Genomic DNA, 11,325 nt, shown 5'->3' with positions numbered 1-11,325 from the left:
GGGGAAATCAGTGGACACGATTTCGGCTATGTCTCCTATCAATCTTCCGATTCATGTGAAAACACAGTCCGCAAGTCATAGATTCCACCGCTAGTAGGAAACCTAAACATGTTTTGGTTGATCGGCAGAATCTCGGTCTTATTTGTATGAAGCTAGTTACCATATAATAATTAACGTAATAAAAACACCGTTTAGATTGATTTCAACAATCGACCTCACCGAATACTATCCTATAAATATTAGAGGCAGTAGGCCCATGCCCCTTAATACTGGCTACATAAACAGATAAAGACAGCAAGAGATCTCCAAAGTGTCACTTTAAATAATGCATGATATTGTGTTCATTTTGTGTACATTTTTATTTTTTACATAACTTTTAAACCAATAACTTTTATGCCAAACTTGCTGATAAAACTATAAAAAAAAAAAAAAAAAAAAGAGAAATTGGATAAGGTGCGATCAAAATTCCCTTCCCCCAAGTGGTGGATTTGAACAAAAACCTTCAGCAAAACAAAAATGTAACTCCAACAGACTCAAAACTAACAATATATAAATAACATTACATTTTGTTTTCAAAATCTTCAGAAACCTAATACCTTGTGTTTAGCCCAAGGCGTCTAGCAGGCCTGCTGTTGTAGACGCGCCTGGTTAGACTTCCAGCAGTAGGATGCCAGCATGCTGCGGCTGCCATTCATCAACCACAATAGTTTGGACACGTCTCAGTCACATCTCCTGGACCGCTGCATGGGCTTTTTCAATCAGGTTGTGCGGAAGCATCCAATGTGCGGTGAAACACAAGATGAAGGACCTTCAGCCTGCTGCTGTTGTCTGCTCAATATAAACCGACCGTCTAATGTTTACAGTCAAGCAGCATCATGGTTCATGTTGTCTGTTAATCTTACAATATACACCGCGACAATATCATGAGTTATTTGGACTGTTAAAAAAGACACATCGGGCCTCCATTGCACCATGCCTGATTATTGATTGTGAATAGTTGAAGCATGTACCTTACATCAGAAATGTTTTAAAAGCCCTCATACCTCGTAAGAATGCTGTGGTTGCAGCAGACTACTGCCCAGGACTGCAGACTACAGCTTTGTATTTTATAGATTCCAGATAGATTAATTTATTAGTCTAATGCCATTTAAATGCTTCTCATTTGTTGTAGGTTCGGTTGAAGTCCTGCAGCCTATCCATCGGGCGCCATAACGTATAACAACAATAATCGATACCAGGTATAAGGTAAAGGTAATGAGACTGTCAATAACCGATGTACATTTTTCAGTTGACTGACTTATGAAAGAAATGAAAAAGTATCTGGTTGGTATTGCATTCCCCACATGCACATCCATAGTATATTGCATTAAAAGCCTAATTCCAATAACACTTTAATTTATTGTGATTTACTGTCAGCATTGTGTTCTAACGCTAAGTGTGACAAGGAATACAAAGTACATTCATGTATACAGAAAAACAATAAGAACCAAAAGGTCAAACCTGTCAAAAGAAGTGAATGTGTTTCAAAATGATCAAATACAGAGTACACACCATCTTTACAAACATGCTATTAAATAGTGACTATCTGCCTGAAAACCAAGCAATTCACTACAAAAGGAAGCACAATTCAATCTGGTCAGGTCACTTGCATTAGAAGAGAAAGGGTGGTCCTGTAAAAGAGCAAATCAAAATCAAAGACATGCACCTATCTGCCTGTGTCAGTGGATGTGCAGTCCCAATGTTAAAGCATCTACTTTAAATTAACTTTGTAGCTGGTAATTACATGGTTTACAAAGATAACAACCAATCAAGGCTTTTAAATAAAATTCTAATTGATCAGGATATTGTGAGAAATGAGAGGCCTTAACACCTTTAAATCATTAACTTAAAAAGATATTCCCCACATAAAACATCTCACGCTCACAATATGATACACATTAACCAAGTTATAGCCCAGATGTAAATCACACTTGATGAAAATGTCCAATGATGACTTTGTATCCTGCTGTCAGACAGTGCTGGAAAGGCGAAGGTGAAATGCCTGTGAATCGCTCTGTAGCAGCAGATTGGATAACTCCCAACTCTACGTTCCACAAAGCTCAATGGAGGTATCATGTCCTGGAGCGAAACCAGATAGAAAGTCTATCCGGATGATCAGAAATGGAGACAATCAAAAGTACCTCAGAAATAATAATACTATAAAATATTATGGTTGTACATTAGTTTTGTCCAGCAAACCCATTTTAGCAGGTCCAGTATAAAGTCTGGGGTCACTTGATGGTTCATCCCCAATGCGGTAAAATGTCTGCATTGGAGCATCGTAATGATTAATAATGTGGAAATAAATGCAAGACATGAACTATTGTAAGCCTTGAATAAAGGATTTTGCTCCCTACTATCTAGATATAGATATAGAGCAATCATCCACTAGTAAACATGGTATGCTGTATTCAAACTCTCTGTATCAACATTACAGAACAGAGAAGTATTACGGTAGAGATGTTTAATGCAATCAAGTATGCAAGATCTACCCCAGACACTTTGGATAGGGAGACGTGGAGACAGTTCCACATCGCCATTCAATGAGTTGGTGCCATAACTAAGTGGCATTGCATGTTGTAGGGGAATCCAATGGGGATTATTCAGAATCAGGAATTCATTACAAAAATGTCAAAACAATACCCTTTGAGGTTCTTTTTAAATGTCTAAAAACACATGGAATATGGTATGTTTAGGTTGGTCCGGACCCTCTCCCACAGTCAAGCCTCACACAGGCTCAGAGGACCAGGTTTACAGTCGGCTAAGGTAATCCCAGTCATTGATTACCTTAAAGCCTGATAGGCGACTGAGGAGGAGGCCAAGAGGAAAGCACAAAGAGCGAAGTGAGAGGTATGTAGCCACATCTATTAAAACGATTCATTCTACACAATGCATTTAACATTAACGATGCATGTTAAAAGTTGACAAAGAAAATGTGGTCCCCGGAACCCCTTAACATTTTTTTGGTAGCTGATAATAACGCAACGTGGAAAATGTACAAAGAAAGATTTGTGGGAAATTCACAGAGTTACAAAATGTTGATGGCTGGACAATCTTTGATTAAATAGAGTAAGGTTTTGTACTTCATGGAAAAGCATTGAAATTAAACACAAACAAACGCTGACGATATAAGACTGATTTGATACTTCAAAAGCAGTCATGCTCTTTGTCCTTTACTTTAATGTTCCCTCCGATAGTTACTGAACAAGTTATGTTGCAATACATGAAAAGGTAGAACAATGAAGTAAAGTAAAGGCACTAAAAGTAGATGTATGAGCAGTATCTGATTGGTCCAGGCAAAAGAAGCTGGTGGGGGCCCCCCCTCGACGCTCAGAGGGCCCTGCATGAAACGTAGTTCTGGACGGGGGCGGGGCCGGACACTATCTGCCCTGGCCGTCCAATTGGATGCTGCCGTCGCTCTCAGTGGGCGTGTCCAGAACAGGGTTGACGAACCCCTCAAACTCAGAGTCCTCGTTGTCCTCGGCGTGGGCGCCGCTCACAAAGTCGTTCTCCCACTCCAGCCCTGTGGAGTCCTCCGAGGCTGAGGGGGGCCCGCTGTGGGCCGGCCGGGCCCCCGGCCTGAGGGCCGCCCTCAGGATGTCCTCCTCCGTCCGGGACCGCTCCCACGCTGGGATGGAGCGGTTCATCCCTGCAAAGGTCAAGGAAAGGTCGTCAGATTTTCTTCTTTTTTTTTTTGCATTTTGATGTGAGATAAGTGAGACAGACAGGGAGGTATGGCAGAGAGAGGGGAGGACATGCAGCAAAGGTTCACAGGCAGGAATCGAACCCGGGTCGCCACGATCAGGACTAAGCCTTAATGGTACGGACTCTACCCAGTGAGCCACTGGGACGCCCCAGGTTGTCAGCTTTCGATGGTGGAGAAGAGACATGCCGATGGGCGAGCGTGAGTCTCAAAGGGTGGGTTAGCAACATGGCTGCAGCCCATGTCAGGTACTACCAAAGGCATGTTCAGACCTGGGTAGGACTAGGCCAAGCAGCCACCCGTAGTAATCATTGAAAGATGGGTCTATGCTTATACAGTTTGAAAAACACATCAACTTGGCTCTTTGTTACACTCGTGGTTTATTAGTCACTCCGATGGTATGGTATTCTCTCTCTCTCTCATGTGTGATGTTTACATATGCATTTAGCAGATGCTTTTATCCAAGGCGACTTACAATAAGTACATTTGTGTGAGTGAGTGATGCAAGTCTGATGCGAGTAAATAGCAGACATGGCCTCCCACCCCCATTCTTCCGAGAAGTCCACTACAAGAGGACTTTGTGGCGGGACATTTCTGACCCATGAATCATGTATCTTACTGGCCATGGACTGGAAGGCATTCTTTCTCACTCACACACACACACACACACACACGCACACCCCCAACACACCTTCCTCGTCCTCCCACTCCAGGTCCAGCGAGGTGCCATCGTCATTGGTGGAGCGCGTCTTGGTGTTGAAGTCCCAGCTGCTCTCTGTGTTGGGCGTCACCACGTTGGTCTCAGACGACAGCCCTGACAAAAGAACACACGGTGAGTTCAATCATTACCTACCAGAACGCTTTACCTTCGACGAATGGTAATACGTAATAGGGGCATGCAGCTCAGGAGGTAGAGCGGGCTGACTGGTACCCGGAAGGTTGCTGGTTCGATCCCCGGTTCATCCTAGTTTCGAGGTGTCCCCGAGCAACACACCTAGCCCTAACTGCTCCGGTGTGTGAATGTGTGAATGTGAGGTAATATTGTAAAGCGCTTTGAGTGGCCACTGGTTAGAGAAGTGCTGCATAAATGCAGTCCATTTAATATAAGGACAACAAAAACACTCGTCAAACCAGAATGATCTTTTTCTTTATGTATACAAATATGCATAATAATTACATAGAGTAATAATTCATAATGAATATATATATATAGTGCGTGTAAAGCCTTCATGGCTGACTCACTGCTGCTTCTGAAGGCCTCCGACTGGGCCTTTACATTCTGGATGTAGGCGTCAAAGTCTTCCCCGTGGGCGTGCGCCTGTCTGTAGAGAGCAGGGCGAGACGGGAGCAGCGCATGAGTAACGGCCCCTGAGTCACCAGCCCAGTGTCAGACGGTAGTGACCCACAGTACCATCACTAAGACCCGGCAGCCCAGTGACACAGACGGCATCACTGTCTCTGCTGCTTTCTCAGAATACTACATCCAACGATGTTATTATTAAAAGATGCTCACAACATATTGTCCGTCATGGTCAAATCTAATCAATAACTGGGACTGGGAGGAGCCCAAGGTGTTTTAAAAGGTCCCATATTGTACCACCAGGTGTGAGTGTGATCCGCCATACATCTTGGACACCCCCACTTGTGATGTCAGAAGAGGCAGATTTTCAAAACGGCTTGTAACGGCTAATCACACTCACACCTGGTGGTATAATATGGGATCTTTAATGCAATTATGGAGGAAAGACCTGAATTTCATGAGAAGACATCTGAGAAAAGGATTAGGAATAACGTGGTGTGATTGCAACAATGAGAAAAATGCAAAGTCCTAATCCGATTAGAAAGTGAGACGACATACTTCCTTTGTTGAGCTTCACTCACTGCACCGTCAGCCTTCCCCCTGGGCCTTTTAGCAACCCGTTGCTAAGAAATACACAACAGAACACAAGTTAAACACAAAACGAGGACCCGACAGTTTAGATGCTTTTTGTTGGAGAACAGCTTTTCATTAATGGATCTTTTGTACAAAATGTTCTGCAGAATGAAGGAATGAGCGCAAGAAAAGCGGTGGGGTGAGGCATTGAAAACAACAAAACTAAAACAAAATGCTGGCTCATTGCTGTACAATATGGGGTTCAGTCAGTTGCAATATTAACAGAAAAGTCTTTACTTGTATTTTCTTGCATTGGCAATTCAATTATTTAGTTTAATTAATTTTTGATGCATGTAAACATTATGTATAAATTAGCAGTTAGTTATAGCTGGCCAGCCATTGTTAGTTTCAGAATGTTTAAAGAGTAACTACACACAAGTAATCAAGATGAACCCAGCATGATTTGAACTTTAGCCTGTCTAGCATGTAGTTACTCTGTAGCTGTTAGTTAGAATGTAGTTACTCTGTAACCGTTAGTTAGTTAGTTAGTCATGTAGTTAACTGTTAGAGTGACCAGTAATTGGTGTACGTACACAAGGTGGAAAACATCAGGCAACATACAGCAGCTAGGGGACAAAAGCTAGCGAACAGAAGATGGTGGATAGAAGCTAGTGTACAGGTGCTAGCATACATGTGCTAGTGTACAGGTGCTAGTGTACAGAAGCTAGTGCACAGAAGCTAGTGTACAGAAGCTAGCGTACAGAAGCTAGCGTACAGAAGCTAGTGTACAGAAGCTAGTGTACAGGTGCTAGCGTACAGAAGCTAGTGTACAGAAGCTAGTGTACAGAAGCTAGCGTACAGAAGCTAGTGTACAGAAGCTAGCGCACAGAAGCTAGCGTACAATACCGCCTCACCTCCTGTAATATTCGCTCTCGCGCCACCCTCGCGGCTTCCCGCTGGGCGGCATTTCTAGCCTCCTCTTCTAGCCTTAACTTCTCCTCTTGTGTCGCTAACTACACAGAAATAACAAAATACAAACAAAAAAGCAGAAACAGAACAAACGACAACAAAAAAAAGGTTAAATTAATTCAAACAAAAAACTGAATGCTGCAAATGAAAACGCTAAACACATAAAATAAAATGATGGTGCCACGATTGTTTTATAAAAATGGTAAATTGAACACGATGTCTTCACACAACTGAGTGCACTGCCCTATAAACAAGAGGCCACAACCACAACATCACTGAAACCCTTACCTCTGCTTGTATCTTTTGGTCTATTAAAATCTGCTGGTCTGATATCGCAGTGTATTGGTGATCTTTGAGGTGTTTGATTTCATCTTCGTTGATGGGCCTTGGATTAAAATAGGATAAAATGACAGTACATCATACAGTATCTCAACGGTGTTATAAAACACTGGACGTTTATAGGTTGTGGAGGAGGGTAAGAATGCAGGAGGAGGGGACAATCTGCAAGTCACAGATAGATTGCAATGCATGTTTTGAAACCAGAAGTGTTGCCTTCTGGCATCACATCCAGAATAAGAACTGTCTGGGGTGCTCTGCATTGTACATGAGACATGCATGAAAATCACGTTCTCAAAGCCTACGTACCTTGGACAAGGCTGGGGGCTCTCGGCCTGAAAAGACAGAAACAGGTGATTTTAGAGGCTTTCCAATATCGCCTCCCTCTCAAGCAACACTCACACAGCAGGTGACTAGAGGACACTTAATGATCAGTTCTGTCCGTTTCTATGTAGCTGGGGAAGAGCTAGCGATCGAGACCGGAGCCAAGAATTGTGGTAACCAAAAAGAGTGAACTTTTATATGAAACCAAAGAACATGGAAAATGAACCTATGAAGTTAATTCATATGGACTAAATGTAATTGGGTACAGAGCAGTATGGTGCACTTTCTGAACAGGAAGTACACAAAGCTTAAGATATCATTAGAAATATGAGGATGGCTAAGAATGACAGTGAAAAATGAAACATGAAGTCATTAGTAATGCGATAGCAACATATCACACCTACCTCATCACTCTCTACAAGGTTTTCAAACTGAAATAGAAAACAAAGGGAAACATTTGAATAAACCCATTAGAAATCATTCATTGCACATACATAAATAAATACACACATATATATATATATATATATACACACACACACACATATATATATGCACACACATTTAAAAGTAACTGCTTGACAACAGATCATACCTCTATGGTATAATGCTCCCCAGTGGTACTGCTTCTGAAATATTTTGACCTGCGTATACAATGAGAATAACATAGCATGATCATTATGTCTTCAATCCAACAAGATTTGCTAATTAAGGGAAATTAAGATTGGCTTTCCAACAGCCTAATCCCTGTGTCAGGGGAACAGAAAGTCAGGTTGTCCTTAACAGTGTCCCCATATGAATCTCATGTGTGATTTAGAACCATCGTTAATTTATCCCATTTATGCAATTTGTAAATGTAAAATAGAAAAGGGTCAAATGTGTATGTTTTATCAAATTTATTTGCATCCCATGAGTATTGTTCAAGAAGAATGACATGTGCTGCTGTGTGTGTGTGTGTGTGTGTGTGTGTGTGTGTGTGTGTGTGTGTGTGTGTGTGTGTGTGTGTGTGTGTGTGTGTCCCGATGAGCTAGAGAAATCGTGACAGACGGCAAACACTGAATAAATAATAAGGAAAAGGCATAGGGGATAGGAACAGACAGACGCCAGACTGACCTCACACAATGAACCTGAAATGCTAACAGAAATCCTAGACGCCTACATGGAAACACACTGATGTCTGCGTGATCGATACTTGGGACATGATCAAACTACAAGGCAGAATAGACTCTTATAATCGACGTCATCAAAAGCAAACATTGTACCACCACAGTCCCATGTTGGTCAATATCAGGGGTGGGGTCGTGGTCCCCCGGCCGGACCACCCACCCAGCCCAAGCCCTTTGCACCCCCAAAACTGCCATCGCCTGCCCATTTCTACAACACAATCTGAATGGTTAACAGGCCCTTAAAATGTCATTGATGCATTGACAGGCCAGCCGAACCAAGCCTGTAGCTCCCAGCAACTGGTAGCCTGTAGCGTCTACGACCCCCTCGTCCCTCCTCATCCCAGCCCGGGTGAGGAGCGCAACCTACCCGCCGCCTCTCTGGATCCGGCTGGCCTCTCTCCGGAAGGACCCGACACAGTGCGCCCAGCAGTTACCCATCGCATTGTCGACTACTGCGGGGATCTAGCTGCCCGGCTAGTGCTCTAACCTTACACCGGGGATACGTTGAGGCTCAGGAGCAAATCCAAAATACACGTCTGGTCACTTCCGCCTCGTCCTTCATCTTCGTTGTGAATGATGAATGGTAGTCTTCAGAACATAAATCAATATACCGCCGCCTGTAGGCAGAGGGAGGCGCAGCCTCTCTGTTTATTATGGCGTCTACCTAAGCAATAACAATACTTAAATATTTATATATAAACTATCGATTCAAATAAAGATGTGCAGCTCTTATAACTCTTACCCTTTATGAATAGTAATGCAAATAATAGTTTAATAGTATGGCATATGGTTGTATATAGTAGCCTAATCCAAATCAGTTTATTTGGATACAGGTGTGTGTGTGTGTGTGTGTGTGTGTGTGTGTGTGTGTGTGTGTGTGTGTGTGTGTGTGTGTGTGTGTGTGTGTGTGTGTGCGTGCGTGCGTGCGTGCGTGCGTGTGTGTGTATGTGTGTGTGTGTTTGTGTGTGTGTTGCTCTCAACCAATTCATTAATTGAACACAATAATGTACCTGCACATAGGCATACACATACAAAACAATTAAACTGATTTGAAGGTGATGGTACATTTTTCCCTTCCTCAATACCTCCTCTTATCTCAGGCCGTATTCAATTTATTAACAGCTTTCAAACTGAAACCATTTGTTCTGCCTCCATTTTCTATTAGAAATACAGAGGATATGGCCTTTACCACTGAGGTGTAAGGGGCCAACACATGATGTTAATTATGGGCATGCCAGGCATGAGACTCATAATCAACGACAAAGGTCAGCCTCTATAATCATTTGCGATATATTTCCACTAGATGGCAGCCAGTATTAAGACATCTCAGTGGCTCTTCGTTCAGCAGATAACAAAACAGATTACTAAAAAATTAACATACATTTGTAAATGATACCCGTATGGTAACATTGTTGAAGTATTATGTTATTCTAAGATTTGTAATTACCTCATGTAGGCATATATATTCAATATAAGTGCCCATAGATGAAAATGTATTAAATGTGACCTAATTTCCAAATGGCTCTCTCTATTATTAGTAGAGAGGAGAAGCAGGCTGGGGTTAGTTCTGAGGAAAGTGCATGTTGTCATGTATTGGATAACTGGAATGAGCTTACGAAGTGACTTTCAATGGACAAGAACCTGAACATGTTGGTCAAACTGGGCATTGACCAACCTACTATAACTGTGACTGATAGGGCCAGCGGTGTTTCATTGAGTGACAAATCAATTATTATAACAAGTTTACTATTTTAAATTAGAGATTGAGTTGAATCGTTATAGAACAAAGTTGATACACAAAGAGTATTGAATAAATTAACCGTTGATTTCATGCATGTGTATAATACTGAGTAAATTGAATTAGCTGGTAATATAGAACACACGTCTATATATACAAACCCATCGTTTCCCAAAACAACTATTATGCATGAATAAATGTTTTATACCATGTCTCTGATTAATCTGTTCAATCCTAATGTATTTTTGCTCTGTGAATTCCTTGTGTATTGATGATTTATAATGTAATGTTTGTGGTGTGTGGTATTTCCATCTCCCACCCAAGGACTATCGATGGTAATGAGCTGGTAGCTATCTCTGGTGAAATATATTGTGCACTGTCACTGTGAAAATTATTAATAAACAATCAAATAACGATAATATATCAGCTCGGATTGAAGGGGTGAGACAAGTAAGTTAGCTCTCTCTCTCTCTCTCTCTCTCTCTCTCTCTCTCTCTCTCTCTCTCTCCCCCCACTCCCCCTGGCCTGGTTGTCTTCTCTTGATGAGGTCATCAGGCTGATGTCATACCAGCTGTCAGGACCAGGAAGTCTAAAGAGTGTAGTGAAAACCTTCCTCGACGTAGCACACTGAGGAACTTAAAACCTCCCCTCCCCACACAACCGGGCTGCAGGTGACCACAAGTCTGCATGTGTTTAGGAGTAGAGTTTCTATACATGGCCAGCCTAGTTCATGGACTTGACGCTTAGTATACTGCAGCAGTGTGGAGAAAAAAGCAGTTGTAAGCAGTATTTTATTTTTAAGATTTATTTTTGCATTTTTATGCTTCATTATAGAGTGAGATGCCATTTGTGCGCGAGTGACCTAGTTGGTACATTTTAATGAGTCTCAGGGTTTTGCTGTTACTATTTGACAAATCTTCAAATCAATCTTCATTGGCCCAAAATACGCTCCCCCGAGGTCACTGAGGTCCAAGGACCAATCACTTCTCACCATCCCTCCGTCAAGAGAGCAGGGGTGATCAGGCTTTTTCAGTCGTTGGCCCCAGACTGTGGAACGAACTCGCTCTTCATGTTAGGCTAGCCCCCTTCAGTGCCCATTTTCAAATAAGTTTTACTATTGTCTGTTAGTCTCTTTTTTTGTGCTTTTACTAGTTTTTATGTTATTTGTGTGTTTATA

The 11,325-nt window shown here is 42.1% G+C and overlaps 1 protein-coding gene across 1 annotated transcript; it reads right to left on the bottom strand.

Annotated features, from left to right (window-relative positions):
- Positions 1–1,410: 1,410 nt before the first annotated feature.
- ap1ar (adaptor related protein complex 1 associated regulatory protein) lies at positions 1,411–8,943 on the bottom strand. Its single transcript, XM_084469224.1, has 10 exons — positions 8,778–8,943; positions 7,840–7,888; positions 7,649–7,675; positions 7,230–7,255; positions 6,873–6,969; positions 6,530–6,628; positions 5,601–5,665; positions 4,985–5,064; positions 4,434–4,556; positions 1,411–3,688 (listed from the first exon to the last, which is right to left on the bottom strand). Exons 1-10 carry the CDS (start codon positions 8,846–8,848, stop codon positions 3,420–3,422), a joined length of 906 nt encoding a protein of 301 aa, XP_084325350.1. The 5' UTR covers positions 8,849–8,943; the 3' UTR covers positions 1,411–3,419.
- Between the last annotated feature and the right edge of the window lie 2,382 nt (positions 8,944–11,325).

Source organism: Micromesistius poutassou, assembly GCF_964030765.1.
Source record: "Micromesistius poutassou genome assembly, chromosome: 6".
NCBI lineage: Eukaryota > Metazoa > Chordata > Actinopteri > Gadiformes > Gadidae > Micromesistius > Micromesistius poutassou.
The sequence above is the reverse complement of the archived record's forward strand: the minus strand, read 5'-3'. Positions and strand labels throughout refer to the sequence as shown.

Coding starts and splice junctions, on each gene's coding strand:
- ap1ar (XM_084469224.1), bottom strand. CDS start 8,848: ATGGGTAACTGCTGGGCGCACTGTGTCGGGTCCTTCCGGAGAGAGGCC. Junction 7,676..7,839: donor GGGAGCATTATACCATAGAG/GTATGATCTGTT, acceptor TTTCTATTTCAG/TTTGAAAACCTTGTAGAGAG. Junction 4,557..4,984: donor GGAGGCCTTCAGAAGCAGCA/GTGAGTCAGCCA, acceptor TTCTTTTGTCAG/GGCTGTCGTCTGAGACCAAC.